The sequence below is a fragment of the Rhinolophus hipposideros genome (assembly GCF_964194185.1).
Source record: "Rhinolophus hipposideros genome assembly, chromosome: 13".
NCBI lineage: Eukaryota > Metazoa > Chordata > Mammalia > Chiroptera > Rhinolophidae > Rhinolophus > Rhinolophus hipposideros.
This window is the reverse complement of record NC_138059.1, coordinates 50,449,901-50,477,037: the sequence shown is the minus strand read 5'-3', so window position 1 is coordinate 50,477,037 and position 27,137 is coordinate 50,449,901. Positions and strand designations below refer to the sequence as shown.

At 37.4% G+C, this 27,137-nt stretch overlaps 1 protein-coding gene across 1 annotated transcript; it reads left to right on the top strand.

Moving 5' to 3' along the window:
* Window positions 1-352: 352 nt before the first annotated feature.
* OPRK1 (opioid receptor kappa 1) lies at window positions 353-26,430 on the top strand. The gene is made up of 4 exons (XM_081070952.1): window positions 353-555; window positions 904-1,208; window positions 14,518-14,870; window positions 22,614-26,430. The coding sequence occupies exons 2-4, from the start codon at window positions 952-954 to the stop codon at window positions 23,138-23,140; spliced, it is 1,137 nt and encodes a 378-aa protein (XP_080927078.1). The 5' UTR covers window positions 353-555; window positions 904-951; the 3' UTR covers window positions 23,141-26,430.
* Window positions 26,431-27,137: the final 707 nt, after the last annotated feature.

Below are 27,137 nucleotides of genomic sequence, written 5' to 3'. Positions count from 1 at the left end.
TAAATTCTAGGCATATTATGAATAATTCGGATGCATACTCACACTAAATAGGCACACGTTTCCTTACTACTAAATCTAAACGGCACAGTGGCTCACTGTCTTAAAGCCACTGGGAAGACTGCGGAGACATCCAAGAAAGACTGTGTAAAGCTCTGAGTTCAAGGGAAGGGTGAGCCCGCGGGGAGTTGGGGACGCTGAGCTGCCCCTCACCCTGCCCTGCAGGTTGTGGTTGGGCGGGGCGCGACGCGGCCCAGGGTAGGGGGGGCGGAGCTAAAGCGTCAGCCGAGCTCCTGGATCGCGCGACCCTTGCGCTTGCCACGTCGTTCCCGCGTACCTCCTGGCTGAGCGCCGCCAGTTTCTGGGAGCCTCAAGCTGAGCAGCGGAGACTGCGCTTGGTTGAAAAAGCGCCCTTGTCAGAGCGCTGAACAAGGGTCTAAGAACCCGCGGGGTTGCGGGTGTACGGCGACTACGCGGGCTGAGCGCGACCCGGTACGAGCGGTTCAGCACCGGCCAGGGCGCCCTCTGGACATCTCTGCGGGTCTCCAGGAGCCTGAGGTGAGCATTAGGCTTTCGAGGCTTAGTCCTTGGGAGGGAGGGCTCTGTGTTCTAGGTCTCGTGAACCTTGGGGCTCAGAGCTGCAGTTCCACCAGGGGACCATGCCTAATGAAATGGAGGGGGCATCTCAGGAACTCAGGGAAAAGAGCGAGCGCTCTCCGCCCTACCCGCACCCCAGCGGTGCACCTGTTGGTCACGATGGCAGCTAGAGATCCCCCTACCTGTCCTTCTCTGGGGGACATGCGGTCAGGGTGGGCACCGGTGGGCCCTGGGATCTCAGCGCCGCCGGCCTCCGCGCGCGGGCAAAGTTTGCCTCTACGAATCCAGCCGGTTCTCTCGCTCTCGCAGCCCCTGCAGATCCCGCCTCACCTGGCCTCGAGCTGCGGCCGCCCGACCATGGAGTCCCCGGTTCAGATCTTCCGCGGGGAGCCGGGCCCCACCTGCGCCCCGAGTACTTGCTTGTTCCCCAATGGCAGCGGCTGGTTCCCAAGCTGGGCGGAACACGACAGCAACAGCAGTGCCGGCTCCGAGGACGCGCGACTGGAACCAGCGCACATTTCCCCCGTCATCCCGGTCATCATCACGGCGGTCTACTCTGTGGTGTTCGTCGTGGGCTTGGTGGGCAACTCCCTGGTCATGTTCGTGATCATCCGGTGAGCGCAGGGTCCGGGTACTACAAGTAGCGGAAGCCAGGAGTGTGGGTCGGGGCTCGCCACCAAGACCAGCGGTGAGGCGCCAGCCAGGTGGTGGGGGCTCTGTTCAATCTGGGCAGGGTGGCCTCTTAGAAGTGAAGGATTTCCTGGGAGAGCTTTTGGTGGGGGGCTGCGAGGTTCACTCAGGACGAATCCGGGGCCGCCAGAGCCTCTTGAGGATGTAAGAGTTAGCCCCCCACCCCCAATACTCCTGAAAACTGTACTGGGTTAAGTACTAGGGTGTGGAGCAAGGTCAATGTCTCCTGGAAAGGATACTAGTCCATTTGCCTGGACTTTTGCTTGATTGCCTGAGCCAGTTTGGAGCATTGTGTTTTGCCCTTTGCGAATAATTTTTAAGATGAAATTTAGGACAACCTAATGCATTGAAGATAATTTGGAATTTCCTGTGATTTGAAAGATTGATGTTATGCATTATGAAACAAAGCCCAATATCCTATTTAGGGTTATTCATATCCACATATGAGCCTTTTTATTACTAAAATATCATCCTATTTGTTTAGAATTATCAGTGACTTTTGTACATAAGCCGTCTCATATTTATCTTCTAAAGTACGGATTGTGGAGGTTTTCAAAAATTGCTTTCTATTTTCCACCGTGAGAAATTGAAAGTATTATTTTATTGTTCTTTTTTGGAGTTACATTGAAGTCAACTTCCAATAATACCTAAATATCCAAATATCCACGTAGATGCTAATTTTCAGGTTAGTGAAATGATTCTTATTTCCGCCTCTTTCAACAAAGAAAGAAAAAAACAACAACAACAAAAAAACCACATCCCAGCTTTGTTTTATATGCCATTTGAGATGTATGTGTTTCATTATCTGGGGGGACTTAACGCTCTGGAGATGTACCTTTTTGAGAGTGAATAAGAAGCTTACATTCCTTTGAAAAGTTGCTGTGAAATAAAGAATGCAAATCACTCTGTTTAGGGATATTAAAAGGATGAAGAACTAATTTTTTTTAAATTTTTTTAAATCCTGACTTTGGTTTTGAAACAGGCTATATATTATGAACTTTAAGAACAATATCTACAGTGGCAGGAGTCTGATTCTTTTGGGAAATCAGTATCATAAAATTGCCGTTTTTTTTTTTTGTTTGTTTGTTTGTTTGTTTTTTGGCTTGGGAATGTCAGGTCTTTTATCCTCATCCGAGCTCTGGAACTAAATACCATCATTTAAACCTCCAAATACACAATAATGTTCATTTTACTTACAATTAGTGTCTGTAGTTGGTACCCTTGGTTTCCATAATTGCTTATTGCATTTTACAGGAATTCTGTTAATGATGAGTAAAACCTATAGCATGGGGGAAATATTTTAAAAGTAAATTTTTTTCCAACTCATTGGTAATTTCAGACTGCTCTCTATTAGAGGGAAGATTATATTAACCAAAAGGAAAGGCAGCTGTATTCTATATTATAATTAAAATTTTTAGGAGATCTTTGGTACAGAGGCTGTTGTTTGTAATAAAGCATTGTTACACAAAAAGAGGACACCGATAAAAACCCAACTCTGTTCTTATATCATATTTAAGTGCTTGAGTAAAACAGATACAGCTTATTGTCATTTGAGTGAGCACCTGAATTTTTGAGTTTGAGACGAGCCTCTTAGCTGCTCTACAACTTTTTATATGACCTTGAAGACTAAGATTAAAAGAATGAAGAATCCTAAAATATGTGCAAAGACCACTTTATGGGGAACATTAAACATGTCAAAAAGAAAAAAGAATCATTATGGATTAACTAGGAATTTCAATGGTAAATATAAATAAATGTAAATACAAACACTATATATCTATATCTATCTATATCTATGTCTATCTATATATCTATATCTATATCTACATTACAAATATATCCAGGATTAAATTTGTTAGAAAGGGATAAAGTCAGCTAAAAAATACAAAAGAAGTTAAGATAGTTTACATAACATCTTCCATCCTCCCACCCCAGTCTCAGCTACTTGGAGATTAAGTTTGGTAACAAATGAAGAGTTATACTATCATCCTGGAATGCCAACCTACTGAAATGATAGTTCATTTAAATCTATAAGAGGATTGAAGACTATTTAGAATTTGTTCAGACTGATATATGGTCAAAGAATTGAAAAGTAAAACCTCAGAAGAAAAGTTGAGAGATGTAGGTTTAATTGGCTCAGGAGAAGAAAGGATGGAAGATTTGAGAGGGGGGCATCAAGAGGGCTGTAGGATGCACATCAGAACTGAGAGCAGGACCAAGTGTGGGGTTCAGATGCAACTTTTATAATCGATGTTGAGGACTGAGCATCATTGCCTGAAAAGATGGGAGCTCATTTATTAGAAGAGTACCATTTCAATATACATACAAAAGGGTCCTGGTGTAGTTCAGTCATCTGGGAAATCATGCTGGAGATGGAATTTGGATGCTCGGATGGCAGGGCAAGTGCAAGTCTAGGATGCCCAGCTCAGACCTGGGGAGCAAAGGTTGTGGAAAAAGCGTTGACTATTTTTTTGATCTGCCTTACATGTAGCTTTTCCCACCTTGGATACCTGGAAAGCTGCCCAGTATCCTCTGAATATATTTACAATTTCAAGGGTTTTCATCACTTAATGTGTACTGATTGCCATAATTCCCTAATATTAGGGCACATTAGCTTCTCACTGTGCAAATCTTAAAATTTATGCATTCCAGCCTCCCATCTCACCAGGCTTTTGGGTTTATGGTCTTGGGGTGAGAAGTTCTTACCTCAGCCTTTGATCCACCTCCTTGTGTTCTACCAACACTGTGGGTATGACACTCAGTATCCTAACTCCATGCTCTTTTCACGTCCTCCTGCGCAAGTCACCTGCAAAGAGTGCTGTGAGGCCTACCCATGCCTACGCTAGACCTTGCTAGGCAGCCCCACCTCTGACATCTTAAATATCCATTCTACTCTTATTTTAACTTCCCACATAGACAGCTGTCTTCTCCCTTAGCAAAAATAAAGTTAATGAATTCTAATATATGCCAGGCTGGTAAAGCTACCTACCTCATGTGAATTATTTTATTTAATCTTCACAGCCATAGGTATATTACCATGCCTATTTAACAGGTGATGGAACTAAGGCAAAGAAAGATTAAATAAACAAATCAAGGTCTCACCTTACTAACTTGTGGGGCTAAAATGATCCCAGCAGCCTGGCCCCAGATCCTGTGCTTTGGTCCGTTTTCCTCTATACTACTTCTGCAAACATTTGGATACCATCTTACTTGGCAGTCCTTCCTTTTCTCCTAGACTAATTCTTCTTTTCTTACCTAGTCTAGACTCTATGAGTCATAACTTCAGCCTTTCTTGACAATTCACTCAACTACCTTGCCTTCTTGTCCTTCTGCTACCGTCTTCTGCCAAAACTTAATTCTGGATCAAGCCTATAACCTATATCTTTGTTTCTATATACAGCTAATAGAATGCTGTTGAATAAAACCAATTTTATCTTTGTCAAGGCAGTACTATTGACTTCAAGTGTATCTGACTCCAATTCTACCTAATTTTTCTGTGTCCTCTCCAGAAAGAACCAATTCTTTTTACCATTTCCCATAAAAAACAAAACAAAACAAAAAAATCTAGTTTAATTGGTTCTAATTCTGAAGCCCTCTATCAGACCATATTACCCTCATGGTCAGAGAATGGTCTTACCCTGTAGTTCAGGGCCATATTAGTATCCAGCTGCTAGAAATGCTCCGCCTGTATAGGTGCACTGGTGCACTGGGAGCCATATTCCACTCATTCCCCTTCTATCTTGGTCAAAGAGTTTACTTCATTCTATCCAAGGCAAATCCCTGATCCTATGTTTTGAATCTCATCACCGTCTGCTTCCCTGGTGTCTTTGCCATATCAGTTATCTCCTTTCTACTCTATCTATAATCTTTTCTTCTCCATTGCTTTTGTTCTTTTAAGCCCCTGTACAGAGTCAAATATCTGTCATCTTACAAATAATCAATATCATGAACGTTCCATTTTTCTGAGTTCCCTTAGCTAATGCCCTTTCATCCTCCTACTTGACATAGTAAGCTTCTTGGAAGAATAATCTGTCTTCATTTCCTTGTTTTCCACCTGTTCCTCAGCCAAGTGTACTTGGGTTCCATCCCTGACGCTCCTTTACCAAAGTTATAGGTCTCACATTTCAGCTCATGTTGCTCATGTTAAGCTGGCTATCACTTCTATGGAGATTTGGCATGCTTGACCAATCTTATGTCCCTCAATTTCTCAGACAGCATCCTGTCCTTGACTTCCTTCCACATCTTCTGGGTTTCTCATTAACCTCCATCACAGACTCCTCTGCCTCTGATGTTTCTTAAATGGTCATATTTGCCAGAGCCCTCTCAGCTCTCTTCAGTCATCACTTTGCATACTCTCCATATTAGGATTCCACTAGAGAAGCAAATCCAGTAGGTGATGTATATGTTAAGAGATTTATTGCAAGGAATTGGCTTGCATGATTGGCTAGGCAAGTCTGAAACCCATAGGGAAGACATCAGAAAAGGCAAGTTGCCATCCCCAGGTAGAATTTTGTCTTTCTCAGAGAAGTCTCAGCTTTGCTCTGAAGGCCTTTCAACTGATTGATCAAGCCCACCAGATTATCTAGGACACTCTTCCTTGTTTAAAGTCACCTGGTTATAGACTTTAACCAAATCTACAAAATACCTTCACAGCAGCACTTAGATAAGTATTTGACTGAATACTTAGGGACTGTAGCCTAGTCAAGATGACACAGCAAATTGACTATCACACTCTGAATGGGCAGTGTTGAAGTTTCTTGTGAGGAGTAACTTTATAAGGGGCTTAGAACAAAAACAAAACAAAAAACACAAAAATACTCTGGAAATGGTTCCATTTTCTGAACTCAAATTTCTTCTCCAAAGGCAATCAGCCCACACAAGCCTGCTGGGCATGGAGGTTGTTCCTTATGAAGATACTTGTTTTCTTGTTCATAAATAGGGGAGCAGAGCATTTCTTCCTAAGCCATTAACAGAAGTTCTATGCTCCACTCTACTGAGACCATCTTAGGTTACATAGCATATACTGACTCACTGAGGTCACCTCTGACAAAATCTAGGCCTCCTGGTTGAACTTATGCCATTCCAACTAAAACTGTGTGACTGTAACTAAATTGGGGAAGTATGGGAAGAATGGGGTGTCCCAGTCAGAGTGTCACAGTGCCTGCCTCTTTTCCATCCCAGGTGTATTCTTCCTCCTCCTTGAAGTGCTCATTGTAATTATTGCAGTTTATGTACACTCATATTCCATATTCTCTCAAATGTCAACATAGCCTGCTTTAGATGATATCACCAAACTACACCTAGAGAGGCATTATAGAAAAGGCAGAGGTATATTGGTATAATCAACCAATTTGATTAAAAACGTATGTTCTGATTTATCCTAATCCTTTCTTGGAATCAACATTAAACATTTCTTTTAAAGCAAGAATAGCAAAGATAACTTCAGAAGTTATTTTCAAAAGAACCTATTTTGCATTTCTCAAAGTAATTTTACCATTTGACAAGCTCTTAAAAGAGAGAATTGGTTTTATTGCAACTGTTTATGTGGATTAACTGAATGGAATTATTTCCTTCCCTGTGGGACATGTGATTACAGATGAAGTCCAAATCGTTGTGAAACTGTTTCAGAGATCAGAGACTAAACAGCCCCCTCACACACACACACACACACACACACACACACACACACACACCAAAACAATAGGAAAAAAAGAAGAAAGAAAATCAATTTGGTGATTGGGATAGAGCTTCTAAACGCTAACAGACTCCTGCCAAAACTGTAGACTTCAAAATCACTTCTTGATTATGTTGACTTTATAAGACTACAGTTTTTCCTGGTGCCTATCTAAGAGTTAGTTCCAGGAGGAACTTATTTCTTTCTGGGAGATGATAGCTTCTCTCCATTAATCATTCAGCTTCATCTTTTGGGCAGCAGTATCTTCGTGTGAACTGCGCAGTTGGCACCTCCTCTCCAGATTAATTTGTGTATACACTCAGTTATTGCCCCAGGGGGCTCTGTGCTCAGCTAAAAACCTAAAATTGTATGGCTGCAAGACAATTTTCTTTCTAAGATTTGACTTCCATGGTTTCAGTGGTGCAAGTAATACAGACTTAGAACTATATTAACAAAAGATGGTTTCAGATAATATTTTTTTATTCCTCAATGGAAAATCAGCCAATAGATTTTTTGTTTCTTTTTTTCTTTGAATGAGATGATCGTGTATGTCTTAGATAGGGATGATTTATGTAAGAAGAATAGATTTTAGGAGTAGGGATAATATTGTAAAAGGTGTGTGTGTGTGTGTGTGTGTGTGTGTGTGTGTGTGTGTGTTTATAGACACTTCTCTGCTGACTGAGTCAGAATTTAAATGAAAGACAAGAAGAACATGAAACATGATGAACTGAGAAATCCCAAAGGAATGGTCTAACAGTGGGCAAAGAAGCCATCGGATTAAGAATGGCTAGAGTTACGATCATTTAAAGATTAGCTGTAACAAGAGGAACAATTTTCTGAGCTCCAGTTGAGCTTATTAACTCATTATTAATTAATATAACTTCACAACAAAACTCTAAACTCTGTGCCTTTCTAAGTTGCTTTCCACCTAGTGAAGGGCTCACTTCCTCTGACAGAGGACAGAACAGGAGGGTAATCTTGTCTCCTCTCTGCCAGCATCTTGTAGCTTACGAAGTCAGTTTTTAGTATAAAAACAGAAAAATAATTTATGATATCTATGTACAGATCCAGATAGTGTACACTATGAAACAACATTTCAGTCATTTGAGATTTGTTGTTTTCCACTGGGTATCATTGGACATGATAAAAATTCACCTTGTGTACACAGTTGAATGTACCAGAACGTTGTTCTAGGAGTCAGGGCCCTGACTACAGACAAGGTGAGCAATTACTGGGTAACTGGCTATTACAGTGAAATAATTACTCCAACATTCTCCTTCTTCCCCTCTCCCTACCACCGTCCTTCATGAACAGCTTGCTGGAGGTGTGATGTGATGCATGTCCACTATTCTGTGTAACTCTGCTTGAGTGGTGACTGCAGTCTTGATAGTCATAGGATTCAGAAACATACTCCACTTCTCATTTCTCTTAATAGCTTTTGTTCTTTGCATGGGAGAGTAATTCCAGGGAACTGAAGGGGCCTGACACTATGGAAATATGATTCCTTTAGAATACTACATACACAGTGAGGCAATTTCAGTCAGTTCATTGGAGAAACAATAACTGAATTTACCTTCTTTTTCTAAAATTAATAAGCTATGGAATCATAATTTCAATAGTAAATAGGACGTATCACAAATTAATTTCCTTTAGGTGAACTGAAGGCATATACAGGATTTAATGAAGCAAATTCACTGTTTTCAAATAAATTCTTCTGAGATTTCACATCAGTACAGCCATCATTATTCTTGATTGTTTTAAACATAAAAGCTAGAATGCTATGTGTCTGGAAAACACACCCGGAAAAATTAGTAAATCATGCTTGTTGGTAGCAGAGAATAGAGTGCCAAAACTCAGCCCTCACTATGCTAATCTTCCACTGTTGGTCAAAAAAAATTTATTTCTCAGGGGCTTCAGAAACTTTCTACTATTAAGTTTGGTGTTTGGGGGTCTTCAGACTCCTAGTGCAGCTCCAGCATAGAAAGAGAGGGGCTGGCTTTTTCTGAGTCAGGCATGTTTGATCACACTATTTTAAAAAAAAATTTTTTAATCACCAGACCAAACATTTGTTCAGGTGTATTCTATTGGCTGTTAGGTATTTAAAGGGGTCTATTCAGGAAAATGGCCACTAGGTGTTTTTTGTTTATTTGTTTGTTTGTTTTCATTATGTTGGAGCTGTAGTTTGAAAGCTGCTCAGAAGACTCAGATTTTACTTCCCACTTTGTCACTAATTTGTGGCTTTAGGCAAGTCACTTCCTCTTTATTCAGTTTCCTCACCTGAAAAATGGGTACTGCCTTTGGAAAACCTTAAACACCGCAATGCACATGACAGCATTTCTCCATCAAGGAGTAGTGTGCTAATATTGTATATGAATATTACCTTCTAGACTATGTCCTGTTTTCTCAGGGGAAAAGTTTTCCACGTTCATGATACATACTTGACTGCCCTAATCAGACTGTTTTTCAATCTTTAACTGCTGAAAGTGGCAAAATCACACTATTTCTCTGAAAAAGTTTCTGACTCCTTAACAAGCTTTGGGATGACAGTCCTAAATTCCTTTACTTGTTAGATATGGACTCTAAGAATCCCTGGTAATAATCTTCAAAAAAAAAAAATTGAGGCATTGGTATCTTATGGGATTGCAGTACAGGTGATTAAGACTAATAGATAATTAACAGCAGTAACAATTATAATAGCAATAAGAAAAGCAATGATGACAATGAAGGCTGTCATTTACTGAACAATCAAGTACCAGGTTCTGTGCTAAGTAATTTGAGGCGTTGTCTCTTTTATTCATCAGGACAACTTTGCTAGACAACACAAAGTTCCTAAAACACTGTCTGTCACATAATTATTCCTCAATAAATCTTGAAATTGTTTTTACTCCTGGTGTTAGAGGTCTTCTGTGGACTGACACTTCTTTGCCCATTCTAACCAGCCTCCCATTGCACCCCCTCCAGCATGACCTTGAGCCTTTAAAAAGACTCTAGCCATCAAATCTCTCTATCCAAATTCTTCTCAAAGCTCAAGATACTGTATGTGTTTTTTTCTTCAAGATCTCTTCATTACACATGGATCTGTCCCTTCTGTCTATTCCTCTAGTTCACATTATAATTTTGACTGAGTTAGTTTAAAAGATCCTAGGAGTAGGGTCTGTATATTGAATTTATTTTTCAGTCATCCTTCATGTCCAGGATATTGCTGTGTATGGAGTGTGCACTTAAAAATGTGTTGAAATAATGAAAGAATGAAGACAGGGGAGAGAGCATGAACATAACTGGAGAAAGAAAAGAGGCTATGTATATGTCAACATGGGGGAAAATTGCAGGTAAGAGCTAAAAATAACTGAGACCAATAAAACTGAAAACGTGTTTGTATTTAAAGTTATATGGTGGTTAGCCATCAAGATTATGGATTTATCATGCTGTCATAAAGCTAAAAAGGAGCTTCTGATTAACGAATCATCGTTTACATTTTTATAAAAACCCAGTTGGGCAATGAACCTCAATAGCAAGCCATGCTAATAATCCAAGACTGTTCTACCTGCATGTTGTCTGAGCACAGCAGGCACATCATGGAAAGGACAAGAAGCCCTGAGACCACTGTAGCACAAGGTCAATATTCCTTCCACTTATGCCTCATTTCTTGTGTGGCAAGTGTCACGCTATCCCAGAAACTGTTCCTGGTGACCTTGGCTCCTGATAGCTCAGCAGATAACTTTGTTCCCCTTGCCATCACACAACTGTGTATGGCTGCCAATTTAGAAGCCAGACTTTAATTCTCTATAAAGAGAAATACAGTCGGAGGGTCTTGAGTTAAGGTTTCATGGGGAACATTTTTAACTCCTGGAGACACCCTCCACCATGTTTCCCAGGGATGACCTTCCTCACTGCTGGCACTGTCTATTCCCTAGTTGACCCCTCTTTCTGGCCTGTTCCATGCATCTCTGCTGGTACACCATACTATTGTTTCCAGGTTTGTAACATTGTCAAATTTAGTGAGGACAGCCCACAGACTTTGCTCTTTTAGTGCCATATGTTCCTATGGTGTATATGCTAAAAAGTGCAACCACTTACTGCCAGCCCCCCTCCAGCTTCTCTACATAAGCCAGAACTTCCCTCCCAGATGAGACCATTTTACTTGAAATACTTGTGAATTTTTGTGAAGCAGTATGGATGAAATGTAAAATAATTCCATATCATATCACAGTAAGAAAGCTTACTTGTTTTTTTTTTTCTACAAGTGGACATACAGTGACCAAAAGAACTAACTACCATTTCATTTTGGTTAAATAAATACAAATAATATGCAACAGCTCAACCAGACTGTCTTTGAGGATGTGGGTCTTACAATCAATCATGTGTTTATAGGGTCCAGTCCAGTGTAGTACATACAAGACAGTCAATAAATATTTGTTGAACTCATAGTTTATTTATTACTTTTAATTACTCCTGTTAGTTCTCCCTTTCAGTGTTGTAGACTTATAAGCATGTGTCTTCCAGAACTCTGGAAGAAGGGCCGTGCCCTGCTGCCCCTTCGAGATCCTCCCACTGAGCTCCTACCTCTGCTGACACTAGGCGAATTACAATTTACCAGAGTGTAACTTCTTTCAGCTATTTTAGGAAAAGACATAAATCTACAGGGTAAACTCGAAGGGCAGTTGTTGTGAAAATCAAATAAGATACACGAAAGTCAAAATATTGAGCTTTGTAAATTATACAGTGCTTGGGAGATGCAAGAATGCAGGAACTAGGATCAAACCTCTTGGTTTGAATTCCTGCCATGCCCTTTATAACTGTATTTCACTTTATAACTGTATTCCTGCCATGCCCTTCATAACTGTACTTATAACTGTATGACAAATTTACATAATTCCTACCATTTTGGGTGGCCTCATTTATAGAATAGGGATACTAATATGTACCACATAGAGTTGTTGTGAGGACTAAATGGATAAAGCATGTGGATGTATAGCAGAGTGCCTGACACAGGGAGTGTTTTGAAACAAATGGTTATTATTATTATTGTCATTAATATGAACCTGCTCAAAATAGGGATGTGAGTCCATGACACTGGGATGTTGGCAGATCCGGGGGTCTCCACAGTAAGAGAGTGCAGGCTCCTTTCTAGGTCCCTGGTAGATGTTCCCACTCCTGGAGGGGTAACAGGGGGGATGGTAACATCAGTAGCTCCCTCATGAGTCGTCTGGCCAAAGCTTGTTTCTCTGGGAGCAGAGACTTTTGCTACACTTAGTGTATCTTATAGACATTTTTATTGTGGGTGTTCATCTCTCTTATTCTGAGATCTGATGACAGGATTTGAATTCTTTATAAGTTCTTAAGCAATTTCATACATCCATTTGTTATAAATATTTTTGAAAAGCTAAGAGCAAGTTACCACTCAACATTTTATAATAACTAAAAGATATTGTAACTCATGTATTATTCCATTCATGTTCTTATAGTGTTTGAGGTCCCAGGCTTCATTTTTACTCTTATCTTTTATATTCAAGCTAAATTGGGCATAAATATGTCTTTGGGCATTAACTAAAAACTATGTTCCCCTCTGCTTCGCATGGTAACTAGTGACTTCCACCCACACAAGAGAGGAAAGAGGAGCTGGGGAACATGAAATAAATTAGACATATGCTCCAGATCACGTGCATTCTATTACTTATCTCGGGAACTTTATGAAATAGGCATTATATTTCCCATTTCATAGTTGGGAAACTGAAGCTCAGAGTGTTTAGTGACCTCTCCGAAGACTATCAGAAAGAAAAATAGCTAGAATCCAGATCTACCTAACTATGTAGGGCAGAGAAGACCAGTCTAACTTCATAAAGAAAGAGGAAAAACCAGGGTCACAAAAGGTGAGAATAGAAGTCAAATATATTGCTTGCTAGAATCTTTGCTAGTATCAGGGATTTGGGGGGAGAAAGTTGCAAGAGTAAGAAATCAGCTTGTTAAGGTGCCTTTTTTCAAACGTAAAACCATATATTTAAGAAGACAATATTGAACATATAGCATTTCAGTCTTGCTCATTGGAAACATTTGGCTCTGTCTCAGTAAGTGTGTTTGCATAGTTATCTGTGCCTTTTTAAAGCCTATGTTCTGAGCATTGTCCATACACATTTAATCATTTTCTAAAGCTTATGGGCCATTTAATATTTGAGTAAAAACTGTAAAGGCAAAACATATTTTTAAATAAACTCCTCACTCTCCAGATTAAAGCACTGTTTAGTTAACAGAGCATCAATATGGAAACCAACAGGTATTGACTCTAATACCAATCCTCACAATGCCTTCGTCCAAGCACAAATAGAATTGTTTCCTAACAAGAAAAGAGGGATGGATGATTGGGAGTCGGGGGTAGAGTGAGATATGATCCTGTGTATTAGAGATTTTGAGTCAGGCCATCTACTATCTTTATTTCATGTACTGACAGTTTGGTTTTATTATTCTTATTTAACAGCAACTAAAACTCAGAAAAGGCATACATTTAGTTCAGACTCAGGACTATCTGAGTTCACATTAGACCACACTGTTTATGAAGGGAGCCAAGGCTATTCTATCATTTCATGTTAAAAGAAGTTTCTCATGTGAAAATATTTATATGGAGCAACATGGACACAGTGATCAATGAATACCATTGATATTGATTTTATAGCCAAAGCAGATGTGGTTTTCCATAAGACAGCTCCTTTTAAATGATCTTTAATAGAAGTTATGGCCACAATATTGAAGAAGCCTGGCTATAGGGCATGGCTGAATTTGATAATGTTTACAAATCTGAGATATGTAGAAAGTAATTATATTTTAGCATTGGGTGTCTGAAAATCTGCTGATGTGGTTTGAAACATTTCATGCCCTGTGGATCCCTGAGGAAGCATTCTCTAAATAAAAGAATCCTCTTAATTTGGTTTTAGTTGAAAATCGAATTGTTCTAAATTTCATGTTATAATGGAAATAATAATTTGGGCTTAAAGGCAATCTTTCTGACCTACTTTGAAAATTATTTTCCCCATAGTTGGAAAATGAAACAAATTATGTACGTTAAAATTCTCTCAAGATGAGAGTAAAGAAAAACAGAATTCTGTCTTACCTAATGTGCCAGATTACATTTAGTGCTAGGACATGTATTAGGGAAGAACTCAACCTGCTTTATTTACATAATGCATTTAAAATGAAAAACTAGTGGCACACTGGCAAACAAAAATCAACAAACTTGTTGTGTTTTAGCCAGTGAAAACTTAAAAGATCTGTATTATGTGCAAGTCTGTATTCATCTATTTATCTATGCTGTTTTCTTTACCTTTTAATTTTTTATTTAAATATGTTTTTGCACGAAGCACTAGAATGAATGCCCAATAAAGTCATATATTTTTGCCCATTTTATACTACCCCTAATGTCAATAGCAGTGCTTTTACATATTAGACACCCAATAAATATGTAAAGTGTAAGTGAATAAAAACAAATTCAATAACCCAAAGGGTTTCATGTTGACCTCATGGATTTGACATGAACATGGAGGGAAATGATCTTGTTTCTTATCTTTTAGATACACTAAGATGAAGACAGCAACCAACATTTATATATTTAATCTGGCTTTGGCGGATGCTTTAGTTACTACAACCATGCCCTTCCAGAGCACTGTGTATCTGATGAATTCCTGGCCATTTGGAGATGTGCTGTGCAAGATAGTCATTTCCATTGACTACTACAACATGTTTACCAGCATATTCACCTTGACCATGATGAGTGTGGACCGGTATATTGCCGTGTGCCACCCTGTCAAGGCATTGGACTTTCGCACACCCTTGAAGGCAAAGATCATCAATATCTGTATCTGGCTTCTGTCTTCATCTGTTGGCATATCTGCGATAGTTCTTGGAGGAACCAAAGTCAGGGAAGGTAAGGGCATTCATTTTCATTTCACTTTTTAAAACGTTAGGTATATAAATGTTGAATAACTATTGTGTACACCTGAAACTAATATAATATTGCATGTTAGCTATATTTGAATGAAAAGCTTTAAAATTAATTAATTAATTATGAATAAATAAATAAAACATAACTTCTAATTGAACTCTTAATTTGGGAGTGAGTAGTACACACATCTAGGGGAAAGGCAAAAAAGACAATGGAAATATAATGCCTAAATACATAGAAGATGAGAAATAAAATAATTCTGTTTGTTTCCACATCTAAACATAAGATGGGATACTGACATTACCTGAACACAGACACCCAACCTATCTCCTATTCTGGAAGTGCTTGTCAGAATCTGGAGGGGTGGGGATGAAGTAAGGAACCCCAGGCATGTGGACGTTGGAAATACAATTCCACTGTCTCCTGGCAATTCTGAGAAACACCTTCTCTCCCTACTTCTTTCTCCCTAAAAAGGGCCCCACATCATTAGAGACATATTGCTCTTTACCCTTTTCTCTTAGGGGTTAATCTCCATATCACCATCGTAACAGATACATTTGGCCATAGACCATTCAAAATCCTGTTCACAGATGGATAGTAGCACAGATGACCAAAACCATTAGATTTTGGACATATTAGTTCTTAACCCTTACCAACAAGATACTTGATGTTTTCTCTGTATTTCTAGGACTGTGGTTCTCACCCTGGGCTGCACATTGGAATCACCTGGATACTTTAGAAAAATACTGCTGCCTGGGTCCCACCCTGGAGGGTCTGGTTAAATTTACCTGAGGCACAGTCTGGGTATCAAGATTTTTAAGATCTCCCCAGGCTGACACTGACCTGCAGCCAAGGTGAGAACTACTGTTTTAGGAGTTCTAGATAAGTAAAAGATAAAGGTGTGAAAATATCTTTGGTCTCAATAGAAACTCATGGGGGGAGGGGAGTAGAACAATCATTTTGGACTTTATAAATGTTATTTATTGCCTTAACAGTTGTCTAAATGTTCCAGTTTATTAGAGTTTCATGATACCTGTGAGTACAGATAATTGACTATGTGTAGCAGAGATTTTCCAGGTCATAGTGAAAGGACGTTGCTAAAATCATAGCTTACCTTGAATGGTACCCATTTTTCAATGGAACATAACTATCCTCTGAAGCTATAAAATGAATTTCCAGTATAGCCACTGCAGGTATTAAGCTATAATATTTGGTAAATTTTAAGATACGCCAAACTTTATCAGAGAAGCATTTTTAAATATGATTAATTACACACAGGAGTTTGTTTCTTCAGACAGAGAACAAATGGAAATAAAATTGCAAAACTCTCTGAGCTTTAGGTATTCATGCATAATAACTCAGATTTAAGAAGAAATGCTGCATATACATTATGAGGTCGAGTAGCATGGGTTAAATAATAAAAAAATGGATGATTTTTCCCAAAGAACTGATTTTTATATTTAATGTTATACTTGTAAACTTAACTAGAAAATAACATCCTAGAAGAAATGGATTTCAATTAGTTTTTTGAAAGAGAAAATGGAGATAGATGTGGATTTTCCAGGAAGGAGTTGCTGTAGATGAATGTGTGCTGAAGCAATGGAAGAGAAGATCGACCAGTGTAGGCAGAAGATTAATTTGTATAGCAAATGTGGAGGAAATGGGAGAAAATTAAAGTAGCTTTGTAAGAGGGCTCCATTCTTCCTTTGTGTCTTTTATTTTCTGAAGCAGATTTTGTTTATGTAATGACAGATTGTCTCCAGACCATCTAGTGTGCTCCTTTTGGAGTGTTGTATTACACTGCATGTCAAGAGTCTTGGATGATCAAGAGGAATGTTTTAGATAATCTCTATGCACTGAATCAGAGCTGAATGCTGTTGGTAGTTCATAGAGTTGTATTTGTGGGAAATGCTCATTGAAAGGAATCTGGCATTAATTGCATTAGAACACATCCATGTAGGCAAGAAACTCAGCTAATACTTCTGAGTTTACCGTATTTCTTTTTGGTTAAGAGCACAGATTCTGGAAGCAAACTACCTGGGATAGAATCCTGATTTTACCATTTATGGGCAGTATCACTTTGGAAACATTACCTAGACCTCTGTGCCTCATTTTTCTTCTTTGCAAAGTAGGTAATGCCTACCTGTTAGGGTGTTTTCCAGATCTAATGAATCAATGAATGGCAAGTTGGTAAAGCAGTATCTGGCATCCAGCGAGCACTCGATAAATGTTAGCTACTAGCATCATCATCTGACATCATGAATTATCAGGTCCTGCATTATTGCTGATATTTATCATCTATAGAGTATTCACTCAATATTGAGGGCTCTTGTGTACAGCAAAATTTTAACTTTATGGGCCTAATATGTTAAATATAACATTTTAACATTATATATGTGTATACTATTTATTTTTGGAATTCATAGTCTGCCTATTACTATTATTATAATAACTAAGTTATAATATGTGCAAACAGGAACAGAATTATTCTTAAGAATAATACACATAAAAAAGGCTTTAGTTTAAATATTAGAATCAATTATAATTATGATAGCCCATGACCAAAGAAAACTATGACACTCTAATATTAATATAAAAGGAAAAGAAAGACTGCTTTTAAAAAAACAGTTTATTATGTTATGATTGACATATAAAAACCTTTGCATATTTAATGTATAAAACTTGATAAGTATGGTGATAAGAATATACCTTCACCCCATCAAGACCATAGACATAGGTGTCACTTTCCAAAGTTTCCTCCTGACCTCTTTATTATTTTTTTGTGTGTGGTAAGACATTTAACATAAGCTCTACCCTCTTAACAAATTTTAAGTATATAGTAAAGTATTGTTAACTACAGAGCCTATGCTGCATAGTAAATCTCCAGAACTTATTTACCTGCATAACTGAAACTTTGTACTCTTCACCATTTCCCACTCACCCTCAGCCCCTGAAAACTACTGTTCTACTCTCTGCTTCTTTGACTACTTTAGATTCCACATATAAGTGAGATCATGCAGTATTTTCTTTCTATGTCTGGCTTATTTCACTTAGCGTAATATGTACCATCCATATTGTTGCAAATAGCAGGTTTTTCTTCTTTTGTAAGGCTGAATAATATTTCATTATGTATTTCATTATATGTATATGTCACATTTTCTTTATCCATTCATCCACTGATGGATATTTAGGTTGTTTCCATACCTTAGCTATTGTGAATAATGCTGCAGTGAATGTGGGAGTGCAGGTATCTTTCAAGATCTGATTTCAGTTCCTTTGGATAAATAACCAGAAGTAGCATTCCTAGATCATATGGTAGTTCTATTTTTAATTTTGTGAGGAAACTCCATACTGTTTTTCATAGTGGCTGTACCAATTTACAATCTCACCAACAATACATTATCTCTCTCCCTCTCTCTTTTTGATAATAGCCATTCAACCAGATGTGAGATGATATCTCATTATGGCTTTGATTTGAATTTCCCTTGTGATTAGTGATATTGAGCACTGTTTCATATGTCTGTTGGAAATCTGTATGTCTTCTTTGGAGAAATGTCTTATTCAGGTTCTTTGCCCATTTTTTAATAAGGTTATTTGCTTTTCTGCTATTGAATTGTATGAGTTCCTTATGTATTTTACATATTAACCCATTTTTAAATACATGGTTTGCAAATATTTACTCCCAGTCTGTAGGTTCTCTTTTCATTTTGTTGATTGGGTCATTTGCTCTGAAGAAACTTTTTTAGTTTGGATTAGTTTGACATAATCTCACTTGTTTATTTTTGTTTTTGTTGCTTGTGCTTTTGGTGTCATACCCAAAATCATCATTGAGACCAATATCAAGTAGCTTTTTTCCCCATGTTTTCTTTAAGGAGATTCATGTTTTTGGGTTTTAAATTTAAATCTTTAATCTATTTTGAGTTGAATTGTATGTGTGTTGTAAGATAAGGGTCCAATTTCATTTTTTTTAAAAAGTGAATGTCCACTTTTCCCAACAGCATTTATTGAAGAGACTATCCTTTTCCCATTTAATTTCTCAGTACCCTTATTGAAGATTACTTGACCATATATGTGTGAATTTTCCAATTTTCCTCCTGTTATTTATTTCTGTTTTCATGTGGTCATACAAGATTCGTGATATGATTTCAATCTTTTTAAATTTGTTAAGACTTTCTTTGTGGCCTAACATATGATCTATCCTGGAGAATGGTCCATGTATGCTTGAGAAGAATGTATATTCTCTAGCTTTTGAATGGAATGTTTTGTATATGTCTGTTAAGTTCCTTTGATTTATAGTGTTGTTCAAATCTGCTGTTCCCTCATTGATTTTTCTATCTGGATGTTCTATCCATTGTTGGAAGTGGGGCACTGAGGTCCCCTACTATTATTGTATTGCTGTCTATGTTTCCCTTCAGTTCTGTTAATATATTCTTTATATATTTAGGTGCCCTGATGTTAGGTGCATATATATTTACAATTGTTATATCCACTTGATGAATTAAAGCATTTATCATTATATAATGACCTTCTTTGCCTCTTATGACAGTTTTTACCTTAAAGTTGATTTTGTGTGATGTAAGTATAGCTATGCCTGCTCTCCTTTGCTTGCCATTTGCATGGAATATCTTTTTGTATCCCTTTATATTAAGCCTATGTATGTCCTTAAAGCTAAAGATGCACTCTTCTTCCTGAAACACAACATTTAATAAAAATGATGTGCTTAGACTTGAATTCCCTTGATGATTGCCTTGGTACTCTCTCCCCCCCCACTTTTTTTGGTGTAAATTAAGCTTCACAATTTATTCTCCTTAAGCACCATGTGTTTCTGCCTCCTTATGTGGCAGGGAATAAACATTTAATAAGGCCGGCTGGGTACCTATCCTAAGGTAGTTTACATTCTAGATGGAGAGAAAAACATCAAGAAAGGTAGCAACTTATTGCAGAAGAGCTTCTGTCTAACTTCTGAAATTATATAGTCAGACAAAATAGGGTTAGTATAATATATAGAGGTAATACAAGTTACAGGGGAGAGGACTATTTATATGTATTGACCTCTATATAAATGTCTCTGAAGTGATATTTAAGTTGACGCCAACCCCAAGAAAGAGACAATGTTGGAATACCCAAAAGTTAAGCAGAAAACAAAACAAAACAAAAAAATGTGTCCCCTACCTTCAAAGAAGCTAGATTTGACAGAGAAATCAAACCCAGGGTAATTTTTGTTTTATTAAATTTATTGGGGTGACATTGGTTAGTAAAATTATATAGGTTTCAAGTGTACATTTGTATCATACATCATCTATATGTTGCATTGTGTTTTCACCACCCAGAGTCAGTTCCCTTCTATCACCATATATTTGACCACCTTTTCCATCTTTTGCCACCTCTTCCCCTCTGGTAACCACTAAACTGTTGTCTGTGTCTGCGAGTCTTTCTTTGTCTTACTTCCTTTATTGCTTTCAGTTTTTAAACTGAAATATTTGCAATGTGCCATCCATCAAAATTTGCTTAGTAAATACCTTTTTTCTATGACAACAGTGATTATTTTTTTAAATCATTTTAACTGTTCTTAGTCCCATAAACACTAAAACAAAAATGAAAAGAGATGCTTGTTTACTTCTAATAGTAATAGTATTTTGGACAATTATTTTTGTAGAGAATCAAAAATTACAAGTTTTTCTGGGAGCTTTCATTTACTACTGAGAAGCTTGATCTGATATTTAGTTGATAACAGGTATGTCTCCAAGATATTCATTTTTATTAATCAGCCAAAATGATTATATTCTGTTTATTTGAAAGTACATCTAATTAAAATTCTAGGAAGATACATTTTATTTATTAAGAGATATTTGATTAAGATCATATTAAAATGTTTTGAAGAAAATATTATTAATAGAGCTGTTTCACCATTTAAAAATACTCTTGTGGTATTTTTTTTTAATTTATTGGGGTGACAATTGTTAGTAAATTTACATAGATTTCAGGTGTACAATTCTATAAATCCCATTGTGTGATCACCACCTCTTGTGGTATTTTTGAAACAGATTTTTTCCAATGTCAGAAGAAAATATTTTCATTATAAAAATTACACTCAATATTGCTCATGATTACTTTATCCATAAAGAAAGATCAGCACAAAGAGAGTTTGGCTTGCTTTGTGCTTGATGACAGATCAGAGGCAAGAAGAAAAAATATGGGCTGGGTGATGCTTGGGGAAAAGGAGAGAGCTCTGGAAGAATAAGTGTATCCCCAATGAACTTACTACAAAATATACTTATCCTCGGTCTTTGCTCTTTCTAAGATTAAGGTCACTAGAAAGAAAGTATTCTCCATCAAAGAAAAGCAGAGCAAATGATCACTTTTCTAAGTAATTATATAAAAATATGTTTTATTTGTTACATAGTCAATGTTGATAAAAATGAAAAATGTGTCTGATTTATGAATTTCCTTGATGATGTTGATGATTCTTTTCCTTTTCTTCCTCCCTCTTCCTTCTTCCATTTTCTTTCTTCTCCTCCTCCTTCTCCCTCTTCTCCAAAAGTTTGCTCATATTTCAGTGATGCCCTTAATCACAAGCATCACCATTGGTTCCATTAAATCACAATACCTGAGTTATATTTAGACAAACTTTGTATACATTTTTATTGACTTACATAATGGTTTCTTGAAAACACGTTACTGTTTTTCAGACAAGCTGGTTTTTATTAAATTAAATGGCTAGATTCACAATATTTAGTCATTTATTATAAATAGATACTAGCTTTTATTGCCAGAGCCTTGGATCTGGGAGAATGGTTAATAAATGGAAATGCAAGTAAGTGCTTATGCTATAAATTAACAATTTAGCTTTTCTGAAATTCATCCATGTCAAACCAATTTCCACAACAAGATAATTCAGATTGCTATCTAATTTAATTTATTCTGTAGTTTCATGTATGTTACCAATAAATGGTAACTTTCTGGGTTCATTGTGCCCTGCACAAAGATAGAATAGTTAATATATACAGCATTTATTCCTAATTAGGTGATCTGCTTCAGGTAATATCATCTCACGATAATTGGACCTTTGCAACGCAAGGTATTAAAATCCACATTTAAATCACTTTGTCACTATGAGTTTTTGTTTCTCATTTATTTGTCTTGTTCTTTTGCTGTTTTTGGGTTATATACCACATATCAGTGAAATCATATGGTTCTCTGCTTTTTCTGTTTGATTTATTTCACTTAGCATTATACTCTCAAGATCCATCCATGTTGTCACAAATGTTCCTATATCATCTTTCCTTAACGCCGAATAGTACTCCATTGTGTATATATACCACAACTTCTTTATCCATTCATCTATCGAAGGACATTTTGGTTGTTTCCATGTCTTGGCCACCGTAAACAAAGCTGCAATGAACATTGGAGCACACATGTCTTTATGGATAAATGTTCTCAGATGTTTTGAGTAGATACCAGAGGGAAGGGGAGGTGGAGGGTAGAAGATGAGGGTAAGGGGGATCAAATATATGATTATGGAAGGAGAACTGACTCTGGGTGGTGAACACACAATGGGATTTATAGATGATGTAATACAGAATTGTACACCTGAAATCTATGTAATTTTACTAACAAATGTCACCCCAATAAATTAAAATATAAATAAAATAAATCACTTTGTCACCATGATGATAATTTTCTTTATGTGGGTTTGTTTGTTCTGTTCACCTCCTCCTGGCATAGATATCATAGAGTGCTCCTTGCAGTTCCCGGATGACGATTACTCCTGGTGGGACCTCTTCATGAAGATCTGCGTCTTTGTATTCGCTTTTGTGATCCCTGTCATCATCATCATCATCTGCTACACCCTGATGATCCTGCGATTAAAGAGTGTCCGACTGCTTTCTGGCTCCCGAGAGAAAGATCGCAACCTGCGTCGGATCACCAGGCTTGTGCTGGTGGTCGTGGCGGTCTTTATCATTTGCTGGACTCCCATTCACATTTTCATCCTTGTGGAGGCTCTGGGGAGCACCTCCCACAGCACGGCTGCCCTCTCCAGCTATTACTTCTGCATCGCTTTAGGTTACACCAACAGCAGCCTGAACCCCATTCTCTATGCCTTTCTCGATGAAAACTTCAAGCGGTGTTTCAGGGACTTTTGCTTTCCAATTAAGATGAGGATGGAGCGGCAGAGCACTAGTAGAGTCAGAAATACGGTTCAGGATCCTGCTTACATGAGGGATATTGATGGCATAAATAAACCAGTATGACTAGTCGTGGAGATGTCTTCATATAGTTCTCCAGGAAAAGAAGAGTTCAATGATCTAGGTTTAACTCAGATTACTACTGCGGTCTGAGATGAAAAGTAGAATGTCTAACAAACTTTTAGATATCTCCTGGTCCGAAGTCATGAGACTCAGGCTTTATGGATCACGCATTAGGGACCCAGGTCAGTGAAAGTATCAAGGCTTTAGGGATTGAGTACAAAAGATCTGAGTTAGCAAATGAAACCCTTCTCTAGGGCAGTGAAGCAAGGCTAACTTTCAGTTCCTTTGATGAACAAGAAACAAGCCTTTTTCTTCTGGTTACCAGAATTTACTGAAGGACTCAGCTGCTGTGGCCTTCCTAAGCAATGTGATTTCAAAAGCTCTGCTGAGGAAAAAATGAAAAAAGAGCACATGTTTCAGATCTTAGTGGGCATCCAAACCAGATGCCTAACATTGACAGTTAACAACCTCAGTAAGAATGACAACCATTTCCAGGACCCATGCCCTACTCACTTTGTGCTACATGGACACATATTTCACGTGGCTGTGTTAATAAGGATTCCAACTTAAGTTTGACTTGGATCCATTCCTGAATTTTCTGATGTTCATATATAATAGAAAATTACCTTGATCTTTATATATTCAAAAAGTAGTTTCCAACATAGTTTAATCTTTGGAACACTATATTTTTTAGCATAGTATTCAGATAAATGATCTCATGATAAAGCATGTCCTGATGTTAAGAAACGAAGTAGTTTAAATGCCACCAAAAGTATATATAGTTCCATTTGTAAATAATAGTAAACATGTAAAGAAGGAATGGTTTTGCCTTCCATCCAGGCAGTTTCTTGAGGCCATGCTAATGATATCCCCTGAATAATTTAGAGTTGATGTTGAGACATTTTGCTGCCACATAAGCTTCTCTTTGTGAATCAGTTAATGGCGCCATCTCTTTCAGACTCCCCGAGCACCAATTGGTCCTTCAACAGTGCTCATAACTTCTGTGTTAATGAATCACAAAATATTTAACTCACTCCCAGGTTGGAGCTCTTGTAGAATCTAGTTTATATACAACATCTCATTATGAATATATACCTATTACCATAGTCTCTTTCTTCATAGAGGGAGGGGATTTTGCTCATGTAAATCTTGAGAGATTATTTTGTGGCTTTCAAAAGAAAGATGTGCCCTAATTCTGTGTTGAATGAGGACATTATGTCACTTGTGGGATATGGACATACCTTGCACTGTGTTATGTGAAGTGCATACCTGCTGAAGATAATGCCTGGAATAACACCTTTAGAATAATTTTGCTAAAATTTGCAGGTGATATATAAATTCCCCCTTCTTTTCCCTGAAACTATGATTTCAGAGGTAATGACTTTTTCTGTAATTTTCAAAAGAAATGGATAATTTAGAAATAACACCCATCTTTTCCTTAGCCTATGTGTTATTAGGGCAGTATCCTCTGGAACTTAATAAGAAAATCAAATGTATAGACCTATATAACTATAGACATCACAACTTTTATAAGCTCTGTTCACTGTGTGTTTTCTCTCTTGCATATATACTCTCTTCTTCTGAATTGAAAGTTTTATAAATGGCTTCAGAATTTTGGTATGATGTTTGTCAATTAGTTTGTCAATTCCAGATTTTCATGGTACCTGATACAGATGCCTTACTGCAGCAAGGCAAGATTTTTCCTGGTGATAACAAAGTGCCCTTTGATCATTTATTAAATTTTATTGACATTTTTTTAGGTGTCCTTGTAGTCTTATAATAAATGTAGATAGGAATGGCTTAAATATGGATTGTCATTCACCCCATAGTTAAAAATCTTGGCTATCATACAGAAGGGGTATCTATTTAGTGAGTAGTTTCAGAAATAAACCCTACTGGAGTGGAAAATGCAGAAGCCTCTTTGCAACAGTAAAACGCAGGAGATTTCCTTGAAGGATTTTTACACGGTGCAAAACTACAACAGAGACAAAAATCATAGAACAAACTTATAGTAATGTGTTCTCTTTAAATTAGTACCCCACATGCCTTCATAATATCAGTTGCCATTATTGGAGCCTGACTGAGCTTTAGACTAATTATCCTGCATCTCTTCATATCTAAGTTTGCAGCCCAAAGAGAGAGAGAAGTGGCTCAAGTGCCCATGAGGAATGTTATAAACTTCATTATTACTAAAACCAATTTTCCCAAACTGAAAGAGGTAGGAGAATGACTATGTAATTTTAGGGCACTACATTAAAGAATGATACAGTGAATCATGTACATTAGGAGAAATACCACTTACACAAATGTTATTTCTTTGTTAAAAGTGAGTGTGTGTACAAATGTGTGTGTGTGCATGTGTGAGAGTGAGTGTGTGCATACATATGTGTGTCATAGTGTGCATGCATGCATGCATGTACAAGTGTGTGTCTATGTGTCTGTGTGTATGTGTTGTCATGAAGCAGTGGTCATAATGTGATTTCTTCATCATTTCCGACAATGCATTTGTCCAAACCTCATTCCCTCTCAGATAGGTATGTTCCACCTCTTGGTGCTCTTGTTCTCCCATCATAGCAAAGAGTGCCCTGTTCATCATGTCTCCTTGAGACAAGAGTTCTTGTCTCTAACCTTGTCTCTAACCTTGAGATCAACTCTCTACATGAACTCCATCTTCCAACCTGAATAACAACTTCTGGAAAATAGGAGCTAGTGAAGTCAGAAAAAAAAATGCAAGGACATGAAACAGACATGCAGAAGGCATGTGGATGAAAAACTATAATTCTTACTAGGAGGAGAGTGGAACCACCATTAGTTTCTCAGACTACTCATGAATCGAGGGGCATCCCCTATGCAAAGAATTCAAGTCAAAACTCCAGGCTTTATGCTGAGAAAGGAAGCATAGTTTGGAAAGATAATTTTGAAAACAGCAAGGAATATTCACATAAATCTTAAGAAAATGGCTCCATTTTATGATGTATTACTGAAATATAAAAGTTCTTAAATTTGTACAACCATTACTAGACAATTTATAGATGTTTAATCCAGTGTCAGAACATCATATGAATTATTGAAATGAAAGAAATACATTGGCTGGCTTTAAGTTAGAGCTTTTTAAAGGAGAAATCTATTACAAATTGTATGTCCATTCAATGAAATTTATTTTCTAATCAAGAACTGTTCAGAAGATTCAGCATACACTTGAAAATCCCATCGCAATAGGGCATAAATATGCTTGTCCTAGGCAATTTTCTTCTCTGAAACAAAAGTATACACTATAATGTTTATTATTTACATACTGTTCTTTTAAGAGATATTTATGCATTGTATATGTATGCATATGCCTTTCAATAAAATAAAAATTGTACCTGCTAAAAAACATAGCAGAAAATTACTGTGATAAATCATTTATTCTTTAATGGTTTTGATCATACTGTACTTAAGTAAGGATAATATTAAAGGTTTCTTAAACTATAAACAATTGCATTAACATTACATCCATGACAAGGCTGTGGATGATTAATGCAAAGGACCAAAACATGTAGGAATCTAAACTATGATCTTAAATTCCCAAATCTATCAATTGCTTAGGAAAATTCACCTGTTTTCACAATAATGTTGCCAAGATCCCAGAATCAATGTTATATACTGCCCTTCCTATGGAAAAAAAAATCATGTTTCCACTACGAAAATATGTAAAATTCAAAATCAAACTGTTATGCCAATAAAAAACTTAAATCAAATTCAACATAGAAATGCAAGCAGCCTTATGCCCTTCTCCTACAACAATATAACCACATTACTGCCATGAATCGTGTTTCTAAACCTCATAGTATTTGTACATACAAACAAAGAGCAATTTGAAAACCAGTATCCCCAGCATCATGGTGGAGTGATAAGACTCCATTGTTTCTTCCCTTAAATTTACAACACATTGGAGAACTATAACTCAGCAAAGGATCCCCTGCTCAACACAGAAACACACCTGAAAGATCCACTCCTT